Here is a 24,853-nt window from a genome sequence, read left to right on the forward strand (position 1 = left end):
TCTTTCTTTCTTTCTTTCTTTCTTTCTTTCTTTCTTTCTTTCTTTCTGTCTTTCTTTCTTTCTCTCTCTCTCTTTCTCTCTTTCTTTCTCTTTCTTTCTTTCTTTCTTTCTTTCTTTCTTCCTCTCTTTCTTTCCTTTATTATTATTTATTATAATTTATTCACTTTGTATCCTGTCTGTAGCTCCCTACCTTGTGTCCTCCCAGTCCTACCCTCCCACCCACTTCTCCCTCTATGCCCCTCCCCTAGACCCCTGATAAAGGAGATCCTCCTCCCCTCCTATCTGACCCTAGCCTATCAGGTCTCATCAGGGATGGCTGCATCATCTGTAGCCTAGCAAGGATGTACCCCCACGGGGAGGTGATTAAAGAGCCAGCCACTGAGTTCTCAGATGGTTTTTAATGCACTTGTTTATAGATAACACTAAACAAGGCATCAGTTAGCCTTCTGGGAGGGGCTTGCTGCTTTAACAAAAAATTGTTTAGTTTTATTTTATGGGAGTTTTGCCAGCTTGTATGTAGTGCAGTGAGTGTACATTGTGCTAGTGGAAACAAACAAACAAACAAACAAACAAACAAAATCTACTTTTATCAGTAAATCTAGTTTTCAAATTAAATCCTTTGAGGACTTTCTAATATATATTCATATATATGGAAATGAAAGAATCACTTTTCCATAAATACAAAGTTGTGAACTCCCAGTTAAAGGCAAAAATAGTTATGTAATATTTTAAGCACTATCTTCTTGATTTAATTTGTCTGTGTTTTGTGCAATTGTAGTATATTTCTGAAATTAAAGTTCATCTTACAATTGATTTTTTAAAACTTTTTTCCGATCAGATACAGAAATTTTAATATTAACACATAACAATATAGATATGGTACATATATTTGTGTGACTTCAGCTGACTTTTGTTGTTGTTATTAGTTTCATCCTACAATGTTGACTTTTAAGTTTAATTGGTTGCTTGGTATTGCTTGCAAAAGAGTACTCTGTGATTCAGTTTTGAAAGAAACGGGTCATATATGCTTGGATGCCTGTCTAGCATACCAGGCAATGTAATTACAGTAGATGTTCTCCAAATTTAGCACTCTACCTAATCTTGAAATTATACACCTGTCCCAGAAGTGAAGGTGTTCTGAAGGCAGATTTTTACTGTAAAGCTATTCATAGATTTGAAAGGCCAAGAGTGACTTAGAAAACTAATTTTTATTTGCCTTCAGCTAACACTTTAATTATGGTACCAAAAAATGATAATTGTCTAAATGATTATAGGACACTAATTTCCAAAAACCGTATATCATGTGTTTTTTTGACAATGCAAATACTAAGGTGATGGTAAGAATTACAATCAGGGGCAGCTTAGAGTGCATACAACCACTTCATTATAAAGCCATGATAATATCAGCTGTGATTTGTTACTTCTCACTTCCCAGGTGTTTTGTAGCTCCTCATTATGCTGTGATGAGACTGTGTGTCAACAGGTAAACTGCAAACATGCTAACCGAGCCTGGCTCACAAGCACTGTAGGGGCGTGCAATACAGAGGTAGTAGCAAAGATCATAATGAGCCTCAGTGTTTACCAGAAAGATGTCCAGTGAAGTTTTCCTGTTTGTGGGACAAAAATTATGTGAATTTTTTTATTCCTAATTAAAAAAAAATAAAGTTACTTTAAAAAAATTTGACATTTCAAATAAAAATTTTGTGAGTTACTTCCTGAAAGTGTCAGGTGTTGGGACTCAATGTTTCAAACCTACTGAAGTGGATTTTTTTCTTATGTTGATTGTCCATGTCAATTTCTCAGTCCCATCTCTCTGTACTCGTCATTGTACCTTATGTCTCACCTGATGGAGCAGGGCTTAGGTAGCAATACATAGCGGAAGAAACGTGTACTTTGGAATCAGACTTAGCTCTGTGACATTAACAGTATGATCTAGGGCAATTTACTTAATCTTTCTGATACTCAATGATTCTCATTGGGACAATGAGATATCTTCATTTCAAACTGATATTTTCATTTCAAAATATAAGAATACAATATTAAATATATTAGTATTCTCCCAAGAACCAGAGTCAATAGTAAGTATATTTAATATATAGGATTATTTAAGTATATTTAACATATAGAATTATCTTCCATGACTAAGAAAACTGTCCAGTTCAAACTTTGCAGGGTTAGTTTTCAGAGTGGAGACTTGGAAGAGTTCAAAAGCAATCTACTAGGAACTCTGTCTCAGTTGGGGAGGCTGGTCTTTTTGTCAAACTCATGTTTTCAATGGATTAGGAGAAACCTGCCTACCTCAAGGGAGGTCAACCTGCTGTAACCTAAAGGCTCTGATTTAAAGTCAGTCTAACCTCCAGCTACCGAGTTCTGCCTTCAACCCTCATCTTTAAGTTTTAAGCTTATCTCATACTCAGGCTGCTCCCATTGCTCTAACATTACATTTCTTTCTGCTTGGGGCCTGTGTGTTTGCAGAGGCCTCCATCACATAGTGCTATAAACTTGGTGGATTAAGTACTCAAAAGTTATTGTTATAGCCCTGAAGGCTAGAAATCTGAGATCAAGGTGTTAGCTGACTCGGATTCTTCCACAGGCTGTGAGGGAGACTCCGTTCTGTGTTTTCTGCTGGCTTCCATCAGCATGCTGGTGGCCATCCTTAGCATTCTTGGATTTGTAGAGGCATACTCTGACCTCAGCCCATTTCACAGATTGCTCCCTTTATCTTCGTATCAGTGTTCAAAATCGAATCCTTTATAAGGAAAACATCATCTTGGCTAGAACCTGCTAAATGTCTTGAGCATCAGAGGTTAGGATGCAAACATTTGAAGGGACACACATATATATCCATACAAAATATAGAGACACTGCAGAAGAAACTGTAACACGGGATATAGGAACTATCAAGGGAAGGTTTTTGAAACTTTACTATACCTGTACTAAAGATGTAGTGAAGACCAGATAATTGGGAAAAAGTTTTGATTATAGAAAATGTTTCATAAAATTGTATTAAACAGAATTAAATAATCTTGGATGAAAGTTTAGTAATGTGGGCCATTAAGTAATAAAAAAGGATGTGATTCAGGAGACTACTTCCTGAACAGAACACCCAACAGCACAGGCTCTAAGAGCAACAATAAATAAATGGGACCTCATGAAACTGAAAACCTTCTGTAAAGCAAAAGACACTGTCATCAAAACAAAATGACAGCCTACAGACTGGGAAAGGATCTTCACCAACCCTATATCTGACAGAGGGCTAATATCCAATATATATAAATAACTCAAGAAGTTAAAAAGCAACAAATGAAGTAATCCAATTAAAAAATTGGGGTACGGAGCTAAACAGAGAATTCTCTGTAGAGGAATGTAGAATGGCAGAAAAACACTTAAAGAGATGCTCAATGTCCTTAGTGATCAGGCAGATGCAAATCAAAACAACCCTGAGATTTCACCTTACACCCATCAGCATGGCTAAGATAAAAAACTCACGTGACAACTCATGCTGGAGAGGTTGTGGAGAAAGGGGAACTCTCCTCCATTGCTGGTGGGAGTATAAACTTGTACAACCACCTTGGAAATCAATCTGGCACTTTCTCAGACAATTAGGAATAGTGTTTCCTCAATATCCAGCTATACCACTCCTAGGAATATATCCAAAATATGTTCAAGTAAATAAACTGTAATTAATTTAAAAAATAAAAAATGGATGTTATTAAAGAATTGTCTTTGACCAAGTAAAAATCTCTCATGTTTGCATTGCATTCCTATAGAGGTTTTTTTTTTTTTTTTTTTTTTTTTCTTTTTTCTTTCAGTTCCTTGACCAGGAGTAATATACAAGCAACACCTATTTGCAATCACTGTCCTCTGGGTGCTATAAACATACTATGATTGTGGAATTAATTATTAATAGATCAATTCACCAAGTTGCTAATTTGTTCAATGTAGTGAACAGAACAATGGAGATAGGAAGATAAATTATGGACTATGTGATCCTTAAAAATTTAGTCATCTGAGCAAAAACAAATTAACAAAGTATAATATAATATGTTAACATTAATTTAACAGTTTAAAAATTGAATGAGAATTATGTGCCATGTTAAATGGGAATACAGCACTTTATACATAACTGTGTAAGATGTTTCTCCTTGTGGTATATAGTTTAGTGTACTTGGGGACATGGGATTAATCAAGAAAGAAGTAGACGGTTTGTATAGAGGCCCAGATGAAGGAAGTACAGCGTAGAAGAGTGTACACAGGAGGAAATTAATCAGACTGGAGAGGAGCTCGTCCTGAAAGAATATCCTAGAAGCCAGGTTCGGAGGCACACACCTGTAATCCCAGAACTCAGGAAAGCAGAGGCAAGAAGATCTCTGAGTTCGAGGCCAGCCTGGTTTACAGAGAAAGTCCAGGATCGCCAAGGCTACACAGAGATACCCTGACTGAAAAATATCGAAAATCAAAACCAAAACAAAACAAAAAGCTCACTACCAACAAAATAAGAAATAGATTTCAGGCTTTGTTTCAAGGAAGTTATTATTTTTCTTCAATGTTACCCAGCTAAACCGAAGATTAGCTTGCCTGGTGATAGTGATAGGAGAAACTTTTTAAATATTAAAAGCCTCCTTATTATCAGTGTTTTCATTCAGTTGAACTCCTGCAGAGTTCAAAAAGCCAGAGAATCTGGCCCAATATTTCTTTTAAAGTTCATTTTCTTGAGGCCTAAATGGAAGCAAAAGATCATGACATTTTGAGGTTTTTTTTATTAACTCTATTAAATGTACAAAAATAATTTTTACTAACCTGCCATGGTTTGTATTAGGAGCTGTACTTTTAACTATCTGATTGCCAAGGTGGTAATTTTGATCTCTTATATTGCTTATTAGCAACAATTACTATTATTTATTTTTAATTTTTTTATTTTAATTTTTTATATTAATGACAGTTTATTCACTTTGTATCCCAGCTATAGCCCTTTCTCTTATGCCCTTCCAATCTCACCCTCCCTCTTTCATCTCCTCCCATGTCCCTCTCCAATTCCACTGATAGGGGAGGTCCTCCTCCCCTTCCATCTGACACTAGCCTATCAGTTCTCATCAGGACTGACTGCATTCTCTTCCTCTGTGGCCTGATAAGGCTGCTCCCCCCTTAGGGGGAGGTAATCAAAGAGCTAGCACTTGAGTTCATGTCAGAGACAGTCCCTGTTCCCCTTACTAGGGAACCTACTCAGAAACTGAGCTGCCTATAAGCTACATCTGTGCAGGGGTTCTAGATTATCTCCCTGCATGGTCCTGGATTGGAGTATCAGTCTCAGAAAAGACTCCTGGGCCCAGATTTTTTGGTTCTGTTTCTTTCCTTTTGGAGCTCCAGTCCCCTGCAGGTCTTACTTTCTCCCCCTTCTTTCATAAGATTCCCTGCACTCTGCCCAAAGTTTGACTATGAGCCTTAGCATATGCTTTGAAACCCGGTTGGGTAGAGTCTTTCAGAGGTGGTAGGCCCCTGTCTTGTTCCCTGTTTTCTCCCTCTTCCGATGTCCATCCTGTTTACTTTTCTGCATGAGGATTGATCATCTTACCCAGGGTCTTCCTCCTTGCTTAGCTTCTTTAGGTGTACAGATTTTAGTATGATTATCCTATATTATATGTCTAATATCCACTTCTAAGTGAGTATATACCATGTGTGTCTTTCTGCTTCTGGGTTACCTCACTCAGGATGCTCATTTCTAGTTCCCACCATTTGCCTGCAAATTTCATGATTTCCTTGTTTTTAATTGCTGAGTAGTATTACATTGTGTAAGTGTACCACATCAGCACAGGAGACAACTTCCTGAATTGAACACAAACTGCACAGGCTCTAAGATCAACAATAAATAAATAGGACCTCATGAAACTGAAAAGCTTCTGTAAAGCAAAGGACACTGTTATCAGAACAAAATGACAGTTTACAGACTGAGAAAGGATCTTTATTAACCTTATATCTGATAGAGAGCTAATATCTGGAATATATAAAGAACTCAAGAAGTTAAAAAGCAACAAATCAAGTAATCCAATTAAAAAATGTAGTACGGAGCTAAACAGAGAATTCTCAGTAGAGGAATATCAAATGACAGAGAAACACTTACAGAAATGTTCAAAGTTCTTAGTCATCAGGGAAATGCAAATCAAAATGTCCCTGAGATTTCACCTTACACTCATCAGCATGGCTAAAATAAAAAACTCAAGTGATAATACACTCTAGAGAGGATGTGGAGAAAGGAGAGCCCTACTCCATTGCTGTTGGGAATGTAAACTTGTACAACCACTCTGGAAATCATTCTGGCACTTTTTCAGACAATTAGGAATAATGCTTCCTCAAGATTCAGCTATATCACTCCTAGGCATATATCCAAAATATGCTCACATATACAACAAGGACACTTGCTCAACCATGTTTTGTAGCAGCTTTAATCGTAATAGCCAGAACCTGGAAACAATCCAGATGTCTCTCAATGGAGGAATGGATACAGAAATTGTGGTACATTTACACAATTGCTTATGTGTCAGGTTCTTGAAAAATTCAGCGATTTACTAATAGATCCAAGGTGCTTTGTATTAACATCTATTGCTATGTTTAAACGAAGATAATAGTAAGTGAAGACTTACAGTAAGGCTTAGGAGTAGTTTCATTTCATGGCAAATCCAGGACCAATTTGGTTGTTGATTCTGTTATCTGCCTAAATCTCAGCCTTTTCTAGGAATGCTTGGTGCAGAAGGGTGAGAGTGAGCCTTTGTTTTCCTCTCCTGCATCTCTGGGGAGCTTCATTGTTTGTGCTTGATGGTACCAAGGTTTTTGGACAATGCAAGTAGAAATATTTTGCCTTCAAAACTCAGGAACAGGATATGAACTTTAAATTCCAAGCTATAAAATGTGCCTACCTACATCCTCCCCATCACCAGATAAGAAAAGGCATAAAGATGTTAAACTTCTACTTTAATTTTGTTGTACTTTGCAGTTTCTTAAGAGGGTGAAGTAATCATAATAGGGAAGAAGAATAAAATGCCATTAATAACCAAGTACCATATTTAGTTGGGAGATGGGAAAACATCCACAGATGAGAAGCCTGAATCAAACACCACACGGATCTTTTAATCCCACTGAGGATTCACCAGGGGTTACCGTGGTTTAATAGTATCGCAGCACAGAGAACATAAACAAACTAGGGGAAAAGGAGGTTAAGACAATGAGGAAAATTCCAGAACTGACTCATCTGACTAGGTGATTGCAAGAACTACAGAGACCATGTCTACCACAAACTGCAGTTTACACACTGCTAGCCTTGTCTTCCTGGTGCAGATTTAGTTCTTTTAAGTTAGCATTAATGTTAAGCACACATGTAATGTGTTTTGATTAAATCCCCCTCTCTTCTCTTCCCCTCCCGTGTATCGTGTATCCTCTCTTCTTCACACTAGTTTTCCCTCCCAACTTCATGTGTTATATTTATTTTAAATTTAATGCCTACTGAGTCCATTTGGTGCTATCTTGTTGGTTGATCTGTGCATGGGAGACCATCTACTCAGACATGGGCAGCCTTTCAGGATTGGGCATCCCTGAATACTGACTGACTCTCCATTCCCCAGCAGCTACAGACAAATTACCAATAACTTCTCAGAAGAGGTGAGAGTTCATGAGCCCCTCTTCCATCCATGCTGGGGTGGAAACATTTTGTAGTTACCTCTAGCCTCTGTTGTATGATTTTTATTATCAAACAAAATAATCAAATGAGAAAATACTCTCAAATGATGTGGGGTGGAATATGTTTTTTTAAATTATGTGTGTGTGTGCATGCATCCTAATATAATGGAGGGCAGAGGACAACTTACAAGAGTCAGTCCTCTCCTTTCACTGTATAGTTTCTAGGTATTGAACTTTGGTCCTCAAACTTGCCATCACGTACCTGCTAAGCCACCTGCTAGCCTTAGAATGTAGTTTCTAAAATTTTAAATTAGAAAAAGTCATTTTGAGATGACAAATGACAAACATCTATCAAAAGGGACTTAATAGGACAAAAGGGGCATTTTTGTATACATAGTGAGGGTTCATTAAATCATTTAGATATTGAAGATCCCAAGAAAATGCACTCTGTGTTTTAAGTGTCATGGCACACAGGAGAGTGTCCTTTTTGTTTTATGTGTTGTGGCTTACACCAGTTAATATCTGCAGGGCTCTACCATCTGTCCAGAACGTCTATCAATAAAAGATAAACATTCTTAATACATTTTGGGAAATACCTTACAGAATCAAGTACCTTTGATTCCAAATGTTTAATTACTATCCAAATGATCTCGACTCCGGAAAGGACATATTTTTTTCCCCCGTGAATATTATTCACATGAGTGTGAATAATGTGAATAATATTTACTGTGGGTCTTAGTGATGGTGTCTGAAAAAGCAAACTGAACAGAGAAACACAGTAAAGGATATACAGTTCTAGAGAAATGTGAAAATGCCAAAATAAATTGAAAATTGTTTTTAAAAGACGAGCAAGGTTAGCGTGTATGTACTGTACAGGAGATGTCTTTTTATGCTACTCACACAGTACATTATTTTAGTTGCCTAGTCAGAAAACAGGAGAACTTGTGCCCTTCTCCTTTCACCCTCCCCTGAAGATGCTTGAAAGTGCTTCTCTGTTTCCAGAAGTGGAAACAGACAGTACGTATGTAGTTGCACTGAGGCTTCCATCTGTAAGCTTTCATGCACGGCTGTCAGTAACTCAAGTAGCATTTCTACTACTGCAAGGCCAAGCTGTTTTCTGTCTTCCTTATTCTTTTAGTTTCAAATATGTTTCTTAGTGCCAAGGAAATATTTGTCAGAAATTAGCAAGCAATGGTTTCATGTGTCTTTGCTGGTCAGTCTCCTAAAAGTAAACTCTCATGCAGGATACAACCAGCTTCAAGGAGCGATTAGTACTATCTTTCTTGCTTTCAGTGTAGCTATGTTTGTGGCTTTTCGTTGTGGCTTCACAGAAAGTCACTGTGAAGTTGCTTTTCCAGAGCACATGGGTACTTGTCTGAAAATTACAACCTTTGTGTCTTCCGGTTTCCCTTACAATGGGCAGGCTATCTATTTATTTATTTATTTATATTTATATTTATCTATCTATCTATTTGTTTGTTTGTTTATTTATTTATTTATTTATTTATTTTTCTTGTAGCCTTGCTTGTTGCCTCTGGAGTTTGGAAATGCAAGTGACCTCTCATTGCCAATGAGCTACACTTCTTAGTTTCTTTATAATATTGTATCGCAATACCATTCCCCCCCCCCTCACAATTCATAGTAGTTCCAAAATTTGTTTCTTGCTTTGGGAGACAGGAAATGAACAATATCTAACACTCATATTGCATGTCACCAGTATTTAGATGTTTCCATGAGCTGCCCACATACTGTGCTATCATTCTCAGTAGCCACCATTTGCATATGTGAAATGGATTAGAGTTTGAAAGATCACTGTTGACCATTTTCACCAGTTCTAAAAGCATATCACACTTAGAAAACCCTTCCAGTACCAACACTGATTGATGTCTCATCTCTTCATGCTGCTTTTCTTACTTATAGCTTTATTGAGATAAAATTCACACACCAATTTACCCACTTACAATATACAAATAATGAATTTTAAGCATATTCACAGTTTGGTTAACTATCACTTAAAATAAATTTTAGAAATCTTTATTCATACAAAAAAGAAACTACACAGCCATTAGTAATAATTTATGTGATTCAAAAAATGATGCTGTTATAATACTTTTCTAACATTAGCTATTATTATCATACATAATAATAATAAACTCTGTTGCTTTGAAAATTAAACCAAAGCCAAGCAGTGTATGTGAAGAAGCAAGTAGCTGTGATGCTCCCTAACGATAAATGTGGCTCATATGAAATCCAGGTGTAGTGGTCCTGGTAGTTATTACATCCAGAAGGATGGGTGGCTGAGAAATACTAAGAACTTTTTCTGAGGCTATAAGTCTTGTAAATGACAGAGATGGGATTGTAAACTAGTGTTCTCTTTTAAATGAAAACTCTTGCATTTTCCTAGATTTAGATTTGAAGTAGAAGTCAGAAAAAGTGGCTTTGTTTTCAAGAGGGAAGTATTAACTAAGATGAACATTTCAAGAAAAAAATAAGTGATTTCATAAAAATTAATATGGATTTATGCATTATGCTGTTTTGGAGGTAAAACATATTTCACCAGAAAGTTTATGTTTAATTAATCATGGTATGCATTTGTAATGTCACATACAAAACCTCTTGCATAACATAAAGAATTATTTTCTGTTCCTAAAGTTGTATGCCATCACTAAACATGAGAAAAAGCAACTGAAAACACACACACAAACACACACACACACACACACACACACACACACACACACACACACACACACACGTTTTCCACAATCTTTTCCTACCCTTTCTCCCTTTCTCTTTCTCTCTCCCATTTCCTCTCCTCTCTCTTCTCTTCCACTTGTCTTTCCCCTTTGCTTTCTTCTTTCCTCTCTTTCCTGGTTTAAATTTAGGGGTATCTCAAGAAAAGGGTACACTGACATTTTCTTTAAAGCTTGGCCTCATTTTGGCACAAAGTTACAAACTGGTTTCTGTTAGAATGCCAGAACACTTAAAAACCTTAGGCCTTTAGAATATTTTTATCTCAGAATTAGTGATCATTTTGTTAAATAGCAAGTAATTAGGTGTCCAGATCTTCTGAAATTCATTGAATATTTTATTCATCTAAAACACAGTAACTGTAATTCCCTTTGATAATGGAAGCTTCTTGAATAATTAGCTCTCAAAAACAAAAGTAGCGAAGCATTAGCAATCATGTATGGTATCCCTAGAGCCAACTATGCTGATCTACTGTCCTGTGCTTAGACAGTCAGCATGATCATGAAGATGCAGCAAACTCAGCGACAGATTCCTCTCGGAATCGTTGTAGAGGCATCATTACTTTGATTTTTTAAATTTTTCATTATTTTTTGTTTGAGAATTTCATGTGCATATGATGTGTTTTGATCAAGTGTACCCTGTGCCCTCCTCTCCAGATCCTCCACTGTCATTGTCGCTACTGTACCCTCAAATTCATGTGTTGTTTTTCAACCCACAGAGTCCACTTAGTGCTGCCAGTACATGCATGAGTGCGGGGACATCATTTATAGTATATGTGTCATGGATAGGGCCGGTATGCATGGTCTGTTTGGTCTGGGATCTTTGAACAGAACTGACTCTCCCTCTCCCTCTGTCAACAGCCATCAGTTGCCAGTATTGTCTCACCCAATGGCAGGACTTTGTAACCATGTCTGTCTTCATGCAGGCATTTTGTCTGGCTTGACCTTGCGCAGGTCCTAAGTTAGAATGAATTCTTGAAGGCTGCTTGTTTTATCTAGAGCTTTTATAAGCTGGGTTCTATTTTAGTTTTTTCTAAAATTCCTTGAAAACTACATATGTCTATAAAATAACTTTGATTCTAAGTTAATAAAACAGTTGTGGCATTCAACGTGCTGTTTATAAGTTTTCATAAACTCTTTATAGAAGTTAGCAAACTTTTGTTTTTAAATTTCTCTTCTTGTAACCATTTAGCACTTTGTCTCTGCCTACCTTCAATGACTCTGACTGGTTAGGATACAGACAGTGGGAGATATTTTTAACTCATCATAAATTTATGGGGGTGATAAGTAAGTTTATAGTGTTTAGATAATTTTCACTCAATTCCTTAAGTACTGTTAATACAAAAGAGAGAAAAGGTCTTCAGTGGGACTCACATGTCAGTTGTGATACAATTGGTGGTATCATATTTAATTTATTTGACTAGTTTAATAAAAAGTAATGTTAAATGCTGTGGAAGTATGATTTCCACATGCAAATAATTACTGGGTTTGAAAATATTTGATTCATGACCTTCAGATTAAGTGTTAGCAGCTGATAATGCCAAGTGTGTCTGTTAGGTTAAGCCAAATGCCAGTTGGAAAACTGGTTCTGAGTTTTAAATATTTGGCTTTTAGGAGGAAAGGTTTAAAGAAATTTCAAATCTTTAAAAGTCATTATAATTGAAGTTAGAAATTGTTTTTGTTAAAGAGCCTGGACTCTTCATTTGGTCCATGGGTCACTACACATGGGCTAAAAGCAGGCTAAAAAATATCCTTGCCTGCATTTTGCTTCTGTCTTCTTGTCTTAAAAAGTTTGGTTTAGACTCTTACTTTTTGCATGTAGGTGTTTATGCCACTCAAATGTTATTTGTCTGAAAAAATGATGATACCTAAGCTATAGCATCTCCTTGTAAGCCTGGATGCACAAAGACAAGAGTGAGAAATCTACTGTCCCCTCTATAGCATCCCTTTCTAGACTCCAAAGATGCTCCTGCATTTCTTCAGTGATTGCCGTAAGCCTGGAGTCAGCCTGGATTCTAGTAGAACAGTAGTGCCCAGGCCACTATGCGTGAAAATCAGGAGCAGTCTTCCCAGGAACTAGACCATCCCTAATGATGACGTCTTCTTTGACCTGACTTGTTAAACAAAAACCGAGACCAGACTACAGTTTCACTGTGACTCTTTAATGATGCATATCTCTTGCCTTTATGGTTCTTGTGTTTAAGCATAAGCTGTTGCAAGTATCCTGAAGATAGACTTGGGGTGGGAAGGTACAGAACTCCTTTTTCTGTTCTTCACTGTGTGCTCACTTAGATTAAATCTGGTGATTGCAGACAGCCTAAGGTTTTAAAAATTCTTAGCGTGGTTTTAAAAATTCTTTCTAAATGTATGTGTTATGACTGTTTTGCCTGCATGTATATGTGTGCACTGCATGTGTGCCTGGAGCCTGTGAAGTTCAGAAGGGAGCATCAGACAGATCCCCTGGAACTGGAGTCACAGATTACTGTGAGTCTCAGCACCCCATAGGTGCTGAGAATCAAACTCTTGTCTTCTGAAGAGCAGCAAGTACTCTAAACCACTGATCATCTCGACTGTTCCTAGATTTTAGTTTTTATGATTTACTTTGAAAGAGTTTCAAGGTTAACTGCCAAGAAGTGCTAACTAATTAATTCCAGATTGTGTGCTGGAATTATACTACAGAATTCTTTGGCCAATGCTATTTGGGCTTCAGTCCTCTTGGTAAAACGAGATGTCACAGTGTCGCATAGTATCTTAAAATAATCTGAGACATCAAAGGATGATTTTTATAAAAGGTTCCTACATACTGCTATTTTGAACTGTGATGGGAGCTCATTCATGGGAATGGCTACTAAAGTTTATACATGAATAGAAAGAAAATATATATACACATAATACATACACCACACACACACACACACACACACACACACACACACACACACACACACATATAAATCCTGTCTCAAATATATCTCTCTGTAGCCTTAGCTCTCCTGGACTTGATTTGTAGACCAGACTGGCCTCAAACTTACAGCAATCTGCCTGCCTCTGTTTTCCCGGGTGCTGAGATTAAAGGTGTGGGCCACCACGCCCCGCTTGCTTATATTTTTTAAGGAGTGAAGATTTTAAAATTTCTTCTCAATGCCTTTTTAAGGCATGGTATTACAAGACAGTGAAAATCTGCTCACTTAAAGGGCAATACATTATTTTAATAATTTCAAGTACACTGAGAGCCTAAGGCTGCTAGTAGGTGAAATGCATTTTTTTTTTTACTGTGTTCTATACATTTCCATTTTTTCCATCTCATACCATCAGCCTCCTGAGATTTTGAACCTCTCCCCTATTTGAGTTTTTCTAGGTGAGATGATCTGTGAGCTAGCTACTAAACATAGCCATTGTTAAATATCAAATTACAGAACTTAAATTACAAAATGGTACACAGAGTTTCAACAACTTATCACTTTGCATGTATCATATACCTGTCTGTTATGGTATGAGGTCACTTGTGGCCATTGTCTCTGAGGTGGTGGACATACTAATATCATGTGCAGCTCAGTACTCTCCCAGTCCTGTCTTTAATCATTGAAGTTGATTGTGTAAAAACGTTTATGAAGCAGTGAATGGTGAAGGTCATGAGTCAGCTTTTGCTTTTGTGTTTTGGAAAAGAGAGATCATTGTTTGTGGACCACACCACGGCCTTATTGCCAATTAGCTTTCACTTGCCTTGCTTTCAGTCTCCTAATTATGTGTCTCCTTTTAATACAACCCACAATGCCTAATTTTCTTAAAGCTGAACAGGATAAAGAATGAATTCAAACCAACATGAAGAAATCTTTTTACATTAGTAATTCAGAAAGGTTTACATCTCTGAGTACCATATCCTAATCCTGGCAATAAGGCATCACCCCTTTTTCTATTTGCTTAACAAAAATTTCAAATGAAAATAACAATGCGCTCATGGTTATAAATATTCTTCAGCAATTGCTAAATAGATATAAAAGTGGTGGCGAACTCTTGCTTCAAGTTTATGAAAGGGTGAACGCCTACATCATAAAATCACACCTCACATTGCTGTCTCAGTTTCACCTTCTATACTGACTGCCACCTACATTTCGGCGTCACAGACACACATGTGTCAGCATGCACAGTTCAGTGAACAGAAATTTCACCTTCTGTGAGATGCTAGGGCAGTGGGTCCCTAGTTGTGCCACCCTTTCTCAGATGAACCACCACTGGCTCTGCATGATTTAGAGCCTCTTTCCTGAAGCATTCAGGCCACTTTCACGAATAGTCACTCTTTTTTTTTTCCCCTCCAGTGAATCACCATGGGCTGTGAAAGACTACATCTAGTTCACCCTTTGTTAAAAAACCTTTTTGTTAAAATGTAAACTTGCAAATTAAAGGGGGAAGGTGACATAGACAGCCTGACACAGCCAGAAATGCCTGGTGAAATTACTTAATCATAGGGATGGACCTAAATTTAGGTCAGTCTTAAAGACAAATTACAGAAGAATTAAGGACATAGGGCAGGTCTTAGTGAGCAAGCTGGAGACGAAAGTAGTGTAAAGAAGAACATGGACCCTTAGATGGGAGGAATGAGGGTAATCAAGAGGGCCACCTGGAACAGTACCAAAATGTTGAGATTTCACATGACATTTCCTCGCTCTCTCAAATGACTTTGATAGAGTATTTTTTTTTCCCCTGTTACATGTTCATCTTGCTACTCAGATACTGACTTTTGGGGGTTTAACATGCATTTTTTTCTTTTGCATCATTAGAACGTCGCAGTGATAATAAATCTTAGTGTTTTCTAGGGTACAAAAAGAGGTGTTGAGGGAGAAACTAGTTTTTTAAATGGCTTATAATCCAGATGATTTCCTTTATTAAACAAATACACAGCATTTGCTGGGCTGTGGTGATAGTCCACAACTTTAATCCCAAATGCTGGCAGAGGCAGGCAGATCTCTGAGTTTGAGGCCGGCCTGGTCTACAGATTGAGTTCCAGGACAGCCAGGGATACAAAGAGAAACCCTGTCTCAAGAAAAAAACAAAACAAAACAAAAACAAAAAACAAAAACCAAAAACAAAATTTAAGCTGAGAAAAACTTCAACCTCATTCTTTTGATATACCTTTAGAATTTTCTATTGATTTATTTATTTTTCACACACACACACACACACACACACACACACACACACACACACACACGCACACATGTTTGGCTTTAAGCTCACTATATACACAGGACCTGTATAATCATCTTCTTTTGGCCTCAGCTTCTCAAGTTCTGGGCATGTGTCATTATGTTCGGGTTGACTTCAAACTATTTTTAATTGAAAATGTTTAGTATTGTCGTGGTCTGAATGAGAATGCCCGCATAGGCTCATATGTTTGAATTCTTTGTCACCAGTTCATGAAAATACTTGGGAAAAATTAGGAAGTGTGGCCTTTTTGGAGGGTATGTCACTAGTGGTGGGCTTTGAGATACGTGGTGTGTGTGTGTTAGAGTTTATGATTTCTGTCTTTTTGAAGGCTATGCCACCTTTTTCATAGTAGTTAGAAGCATCATGTTTGGACAAATAAGGTTACTCTGTTTACTTCTTCCATCAGCTTCTCTCATTTCCATCATAAATTGTTACGCACTAAATTTGTAATAAATATCTACAGGGTAAGGAGGAAAGATGATGATAATCCCTACCTTCGAGCAGTGATGTACAGATAATTATATTAGCTAACTGGTATAAAGTATTCACCGTCTAGCTGTATATTCAGTTCCTTTAATAGCTAACTCCTTGCTGAATACCCTAGGCTACACTGATAAAATTATATGAGTACTGACTGTCTTTTGTTTCCCCATTTTATTTTTCTCTTGGGAAAGACTATACTATAATATATCCCACATCTATTCAAAAAGAAGTGATGGTATGAGTTCATAGGTGTTGATGTTTATATGGGTATATCAAGTAAGATATGAATTATCGTATTTATATAAATTGTCTTATTTCACTTTTGTATTCCTGTATGCGTGCTATATTTTCTGCATGACAGTTGGTATAAGAATCATGTCTGTATTGGAGACCTTTCAAGTGAATATATCTGTCTGCCTCCTCTCTTTTAGCTGGATCACACCAATTTTGAAGAAAGGGTACAGACATCGCTTGGAGTTGTCAGACATATATCAGGCCCCTTCTACTGATTCAGCTGACCACGTGTCTGAACAGCTAGAAAGGTATGATCTTATCCATGACTTTACTAGCAGAAGATATTTTTTTTATGTCTTTTAGAGATCAGAAAACTGGCATGTTAAAGCTTTAATTTTAAAATGCTGCATTTAAAATAGAATAATCTGCTCTTGATGAATCTTGACCAACTCGAGAATTAAACAATGAAACTTAAAGATAATTTTCTTAAGAAATGGCAATACCATGCAGTTTACTGTTGCTCTGTAGTACAGCTTGTGATCAGGGATGGAGATACCTCCAGACAATACGTTGTTTTGGTAATTCTGGGTTGTTTTTTGTTTGTTTGTTTTTCCATATGAAGTTGAGAATTGTTCTTTCAAGGTATGTAAGGAATTGTATTGGTATGTTCATGGGAATTACATTGAATCTGTAGATTGCTTTTGGCAGAATGGCCATTTTCACTATGTTAATCCTACCAATCCATGAGCACAGGACATCTTTCCATCTTCTGATATCTTCTTCAATTTCTTTCTTCAGAAACTTTTACACAATGGAATACTACTCAGCAATTAAAAACAAGGAAATCATGAAATTTGCAGGCAAATGATGGGATCTAGAAAAGATCGTCCTGAGTGAGGTATCACAGAAGCAGAAAGACAACACGGTATATACTCACTTATAAGTGGATACTAGACATATAATATAGGATAAACATGCTAAAATCTGTGCACCTAAAGAAGCTTAGCAAGAAGGAGGAGCCTGGGTAAGATGATCAATCCTCACTCAGAAAGACAAACGAGATGGACATTGGAAGAAGGAGAAAAAAGAAAACAAGAGAGGAGCCTACCACAGAGGGCCTCTGAAAGACTCTACCAATCAGTGTATAAAAGCAGATGCTGAGACTCATAACCAAACTTTGGGCAGAGTCCAGGGAATCTTATGAAAAAGGGGGAGATAGAAAGACTTGGAGAGGACAAGAGCTCCACAGGGAGAGCAACAGAACCGAAATATCTGAACACAGGTGTCTTTTCTGAGACTCATACTCCAACCAAGGACCATTCATGGAGATAACCTAGAACCCCTGCACAGATGTAGCCCATGGCGGCTCAGTATCCAAGTGGGTACCCTAGTAAGGGGAATAGGGACTGTCTCTGACATGAACTCAGTGTCTGGCTCTTTGACAACCTGCCCCTGAGAGGGGAGCAGCCTTTCCAGACTATAGAGGAGGACAATGCAGCCAGTCCTGATGAGATCTGATAGGCTAGGGTCAGAGGGAAGGGGAGGAGGACCTCTCCTATCAGTGGACTTGGAGAGGGGCATGGGAGTAGATGAGGGAGGAAGAGTGGAATTGGGAGGGAATGAGGGAGGGGGCTATAGCTGGGATAGAAAATGAATAAACTGTAATTAATATAAAAAATTAATTAAAAAAGCAATGGCCTCTTCCCCTCTTGCAAAAATAAGTGATGTATGTTCTGAGAATTTCTATATCTTAAAAAAAAAGATAAAAGAAGAATTAGAAAGATTAAATAACATCATTGTATTGCAAAGCATCTATATTTGTTTTCAAAATGTTTGTGAGGATATGGATAGAATACAGGCCTTGCAACTGCTAAGTAAACACCTTAACTATGAAGTATATTCTTAGTTTTGGTATTTTGAGAAAAGATCTTACTATTTAGTCCAAGCTAGCCTTATACTCACAATGGATGAGTACTCAGGATGGCCTCAAAACCACCTACTTTTTGCCTTGGCCTACCAAGTTCTCATACTATAGGCATGTGCCACCATGTCTGGCTTGCTTTCAAAATATTTTTTTAATTGGAGATGTTTATTATTATGGTAGTCTCAATGAGATTAGGCTCATATGCTTGAATACTTGGTCCCAAGTTGGTGAAGCTGTTTGGGAAGTATTAGGAGGGTATGCCCTTTAAGGTTTCAAAAACCCATCCTATTCCCAGTTAGCTATCTCTGTTTCATGTTTGCATCTTGAGATGTAAGTTCTCAGCTGCTCCAGCACAGTGCCTGCCTGGTGGTTTTATTATGATTGTATAAAGTAGGTTAACTTTCTGATATTAATACAAAATATTTTAGGATTTTTTGAGATAAGAACTTAAAAATATTTAATTATTTTCTTTTTAATTTTTGGTTTATTTTGTTGAGAATTTCATACAATAAGTTTTGTCAAGTCTTTCTACACTCCCATCCTACAGGATGCCTTGTCTTATCCTCCCTACCCTTTTTCCTTCCCAACTTCCATGTGAACTTTCTTAAAATGCACTGTTCCACTTAGTGCTACCAGTATGTAGATAGATCTAGGACCATCTACTGGGTAACCTCTTGGGCTGAAAACCAACTCTTCATTAATTACCAGTAGCTCCCCTGGTAGTGGTTGAACTTCAGAGCCCCCTCCCTCACAATACTCTTAAAATCACCCCACATCCATTTCCATGATAATCCCTAGCCAGATAGGTGTCTCCACAGTCACTTCTTCTTTACACACTGATCAGTTGTGGGTCTCTGAATTAATTGCTATCTACAGCAAAAAGAGGCTTATCTGATGATAGTTGAGACATACTCTAATCTATTGATAGAAGGATAAGAACTTAGAATGTTATTCCTGTACTATGTGGCTAATACCTGCTTATAAGTGAGTACATACCATGTGGCTTTGTGGCTTACCTTACTCAGGATGATCTTTTCTCGTTCCTACCATTTGCCTGCAAATTTCATATTTCCTTTGTTTTTAATAGCTGAGTAGTATTTCATTGTGTAAATGTACCACAATTTACTTATCCATTCTTCAGTTGAGGAACATCTAGGTTGTTTCCAGATTTTGGCTATTACCCAGCAGATGTTGAGGCTCATAGCCAAACTTTGGGCAGAGCTTAGAGAGTTTTATAGAAGGGTTGGGGGAGGGGGAAAATCTGGAAGGGATAGGAGCTCTAGAAGGAGACCAACAAAGCCAACAAATCTGGGCCCAGGGGTCCTGCAGAGACTGATGCACCAACCAAGGACCATGCATGGAGAAGACCCTGCTTGGATGTAGCCAATAGACAGCTCAGCCTGCACGTGGGCTCCCTTGTAAAGGGAGCAGAGATTATCTCTGACATGCCTGCTCTTTGATCACTTCCTCCCAGTCAAGGTGGCCTTCCCAAGCCCCAAAGGAAGAGGCTCTAGGAAGTCTTGATGAGACTTGATAGTCTCGATAGTCTCGGGTCTGATGGTAGGGGTGTACGACTCCCCTTTTCTGTGGTCTAGGGAAGAGAGATAGTGGGTAGGACCAGGAGGAAAGAAGGGAGGAAGCTACAATCGAGATATAAAGTAAAAAAATATATATTTATATAAATATATATTAAATGTAAGAACTTAGGGATCAGGTTAATACTATGTTCACTTAGAATAATAGTCTTAGGGTCTCTCCCAGGGCTATGATACAGCCCAGAAAATGGTACTAGGTATTACTTCCATCCCATAAAGTGGGCCTTCAATCCAGTCAACAAGGAGTTGACTACTCCTGTACCATTCCTGTCATGCACTGTCCTTCTCACGGGCATGTCTTTCCAAAGCCAGTCTTTGTTGTAGCTCACAAGCTTTACACCTAGGACAGACTCTTTTAATTTTTTTCCTCCAGCAGCAGTCATGTGATCACTAGCCACTAAGGATGAAGCATCCTGGTTGCTACTTGATTAATTTTTCCATGTCTTCTGACTCAAGTATGTGGGTGACATCAGCGTAGGGTCTTGAAATCAAACTCAGGGAGCTAACCAAGAACACTGACAATAGATAGACTGTAATATTTGTGGGGTTTATGGGACTCCAATAACCACAAACTCCAGAATTTGGCACTGGAATTTTTATTTGCTAGCCTGTGGTATCTAAGAGAGGTATCATCCCTCTGTTATAAGGTAACATTTTTAAATGTCTTTTATTAAATGTATGTATATATTTTAGGAAACTTTTTACAGTAAGAGGTTTTCATTATTGCTTTTGCTGGCCTAGTCTAGTTCTTTTGTGTCTTCATTTGAATGTTAAGGGTCTCTTCGGTTTTTATTTCCAACTTCTGTGAAGTATTGCCTTGAGTTTTAATGAAAATTGCATTGGATCTGTAGGCTGCCTTTGATAGAATGGCCATCCTCATAATATCAATCCTACCAATTAATGAGTATAGGGGAATTCCATCTTCTAGTATCTTCTTAAATTTCTTTCGTGTCTTACAATTTTGATTATATAAGTCTTTCATTTTGATTAGACTTATTCAAATATAATGTATTTTAAATTATATATATTAATTAAAATTTTATTTTTTAATATTAGTTACAGTTTATTAACTTTGTATCCCAGCTGTATCCTGCTCCCTCATTCCCTCCCAATCCCACCCTCCCTCCCTCATCTTCTCCCTGCCCCTTACCAAGTCCATTGATTGGGGAAGATCTCCTTCAATCTGACCCTAACTTATCAGGTAACTTTAGGCCTGGCTGCATAGTCCTCTGTGGCCTAGCAAAGCTGCTCCTCCCTTGGGTAGGTGGGTGGGGGGAGGTCAAAGAGCCAGCCATTGAGTTTCTGTCAGAAATAGTCCCTGTTCCCCTTACTAGGGTACCCACTTGGATACTGAGCTACCATGGGCTACATCCAAGCAGAGGTTCTAGGTGATATATATACATGGTCCTTGGTTGGAGATACAACCAAATCTCATAGAAGACCCCTGTGCCCAGATATATTTGGTCCTTGTGGAGCTCCTGTCCTCTCCAGGTCTTACTAACTTTCCCTTTTTTCATATGATTCCCTGCACTCTGCTGAAGGTTTGGTTATGAGTTCAGTATCTGCTTTGATACACTGCTAGGTAGAGACTTTCAGAGGCCCTCTGTGGTAGGTTCCTGTCCTGTTACTTGTTTTCTCCTATTTGTCTTTCTAAGTGAGGGTTGATCATTTTACCCGGGGTCCTCTTTGATTATTACAATTTATTCACTTTTTATCCCAGCTGTAGCCCCCTCCCTCGTCCCTTCCCAATCCCATCTTCCCTTCCTCTTCTCCTCCCATGCCCCTCCCCTGGTCCACTGACAGGGGAGGTCCTCCTCCCCTTACATCTGACCCTAGCCTAGGAGGTCTCTTCAAGACTGTCTGCATTGTCTTCATCTGTGGTCTGGTAAGGCTGCTTCCCCACTCAGGGTGAGGTGATCAAAGAGCCAGCCACTGAGTTCATGTCAAAGACAACTCCTGTTTTCCTTACTAGGGAACCCCATTGGAGACTGAGCTTCATCTGTGAGGAGGTTCTAGGCTATCTCCATGCATGGTCCTGCCTTTGCAAAGACCTCTGTGCCCAGATTTTTTGCTTCTGTTCCTCTCCTTGTGGAGCTCCTGTCCTCTCCAGGTCTTTCTATCTCCCCCTTCTTTCATAAGATTTCCTGCACTCTGCCCAAAGTTTGGATATGAGTCTCAGCATCTGCTTTGATACACTGCTGGGTAGAGTCTTTCAGAGGCCCTCTGTGGTAGGCTTCTGTCCTATAACTTGTTGTCTCCTGCTTCCATTATCTATCTCATTTGCTTTCTAAGTGAGGATTGAGCAACTTCTCTCGGGTCTTCCTTCTTGCTTAGCTTTTTTAGAAGTATAGATTTTAGTATGTTTATCCTATATTATATGACTAATATCCACTTATAAGTGAGTATATACCACATGTGTCTTTCTGCTTCTGGGTTACCTCACTCAGAATGATCTTTTCTATTTCCCACCATTTGCCTGCAAGTTTCATGTTTTCCTTGTTTTTCATTGCTGAGTAGTATTCTATTGTGTAAATCTACAATTTCTGTATCCATTCCTCAGTTGAGGGACATCTAAGTTGTTTCTAGATTCTGGCTATTATGAATACCGCTGCTACAAACATGGTTGAGTAAATGTCCTTGTTGTGTACTTGTGCCTGTTTTGGATATATCCCTAGGAGTAGTATAGCTGGGTCTTGTGGTAGTAGTATTTCTACTTTTCTGAGAAAACACCAGATTGCTTTCCAAAGTGCTTGCCACAGCACTGGAATAGGGTTCCCCTTTCTCCACATCCTCTCCAGCATGTGTTGTCACTTGAATTTTTGATCTTAGCCATTCTGATGGTTGTGAGGTGAAATCTCAGGGTGGTTTTGATTCACATTTCCCAATGACTAAGGACATTAAACATTTCTTTTAATGTTTTTCTGCCATTTGATGTTTCTCTATTGAAAAAATGTACCCCATTTTTTAATTGGATTACTTGATTTGTTCGTTTTAACTTTTTGATTTCTTTCTATATTCTGGATATTAGTCCTCTATCAGATATAGGGTTGGTGAAGACCCTTTCCCAGTCTAAGTCCATTTGCTTGAAAAAACTTTTTCCAACCCTTTACTCTGAGGTAGTGTTTAGCTTTGTTGCAGAGGTGTGCTTCCTGGATGCAGCAGAATTTTGGATCTTGTTTCCACAACCAATCTGTTAGTCTGTGTGTCTCTTTATTGGAGAATTGAGTCCATTGATGTTGATAGATAATAGTGACCAATGAATGTTAGTTCCTTTTATCGTGGAGTTGGAGGTGACAGTGTATTTGTGTGCTTGTTTTCTTTTGATTTTTTTTTTTTGTTGTTGTTGTGAAGTTATCTATATCCTGTTTTTTCTTGGGTATAGTTGATTTCATTAGATTCGAGTTTTCCTTCTAATATTTGTTGAGGTTATAATGAATGAAACTGTTTTTCCTGATTCTTTGTGTGCATATTATATCTGTAGGAAGACTACCGATTATTTTTGTGTGTTAATTCTATATCCTGCTTCTTTGCTGAACATGCTCATCATCTGTAGGCATTTTCTGGGAGAGCATTTGTGATCTTTTATGAATAGAATCATATAATCTAAAAGTAAGAATACACTTTATCCCTTTCCTATTTATATCCATTTTATCTATGACTTTTTTTTTTTTTTTTTTTTTTTTTTTTTTTACTTATTTAAGACATCAATACTTGTTGAGCAATTGTGAAGAGGGTAGGTGGACATCCTTTCCTTCCTAATTTTAGCAGAAATGCTTTGAGTTTTCTCCATTTATCATAATGTTGGCTGTAGACTTGTATATTCCCCTTATTATGTTGACATATGTCCCCTGTCTTCCTATATTCTCCAGGACTTTTATCATAAAGGGATGTTGGAATTTGTCAAAGACATACCTACATCAAAGAAGATATGCATGTAGTTTCTGTACCTAGAGCTTATTTGTTTGGTGTATTGAATTTATTGATTCATGTTTGTATTGAATTTATTGATTCATGTTTACTGACTATTCCCTGCATTCCTGGGAAGAAGATTACTTGATCATTGTTGGTGATATTTTTATATGTTCTTGAAATTGGTTAACAAGTATTTTATTGAGAATATTTATATATTTATTCATCAGAAAGAATGGCCTAATTTTGTTGTGTCTTTGCCTGATATTGGTATCAGGTAAAGACTTTGTAAAAATAATTTGAAAATTTCCCTTCTTTTATATTTTATTAAACAATTTAAAGAATATTGGTGTTAATTCTTTGAAAGTCTAATAAAATTCTGAATTCTGTGCTGAATCCATCTGGCTCTGGGATTTTGTATGTGTGTGTCTGTGTGTGTGTGTGTGTACATGCACTTTTTGTAGGGAGGTTTTAAATTACTGCTCTCCCATTGGCTGTTATTGAGCTGTTATTGTTTAAATTATTTACTTCACCTTCATTTGATTTAACTTTATAGGTCATATGCATCCACAAATTATCCTTTTCCTTTAGAGTTTGCAGTTTAGTGGGATATACATTTTTAAAGTATGTTGATTCTTTTGAATACCTCAGTGACTGTTGAAATGACATTTTTCTAATCTCTAATTTTATTAATTTGGATTTTATCTCTTTTTTAGTGAATTTGGCTAATGATTTGTCAAACCTGTTACTCTCTTCACAGAAGCAACTTTGTTTCCTTGATTCATTGTTTTGTTTCTATGTCATAAATTTCAGTCCTGATTTTGAAATATCTTATCTACTGTTCTTTGGTGTTATAAATTCTTGTTTTTCCAAGGCCATTCGGGTATATCATTTATTAACTTGAAAGCTTGGGTTTTGTTTTGTTTTGTTTTGTTTTGAATCACTTGCTGATGTGAACGTTCCTCTTAGAACTGCCTTTATAGTTCCCTTAGATTTTGGTATGCTGTATTTTCATTTTCTTTCAATTCTTAGGATTTAATTTTTTTCTTTTACCCAATATCACTCAGTCATGTGCTGAGTAGTTT

General features: G+C 37.5%; 1 protein-coding gene across 1 annotated transcript in view; it reads left to right on the forward strand.

The window, feature by feature from the left end:
* The window catches only part of Cftr (CF transmembrane conductance regulator), a 143,196-nt gene that overhangs the window by 9,175 nt on the left and 109,168 nt on the right, over positions 1-24,853 (forward strand). The window contains exon 2 of the mRNA XM_055612978.1: positions 16,538-16,648. Coding sequence (XP_055468953.1) covers positions 16,538-16,648 — 111 coding nt within the window. The remainder of the gene's footprint in view (positions 1-16,537; positions 16,649-24,853) is intronic.

The sequence above is a fragment of the Psammomys obesus genome, unplaced genomic scaffold (assembly GCF_907164565.1).
Source record: "Psammomys obesus unplaced genomic scaffold, mPsaObe1.curated_primary_1811, whole genome shotgun sequence".
Lineage (NCBI taxonomy): Eukaryota > Metazoa > Chordata > Mammalia > Rodentia > Muridae > Psammomys > Psammomys obesus.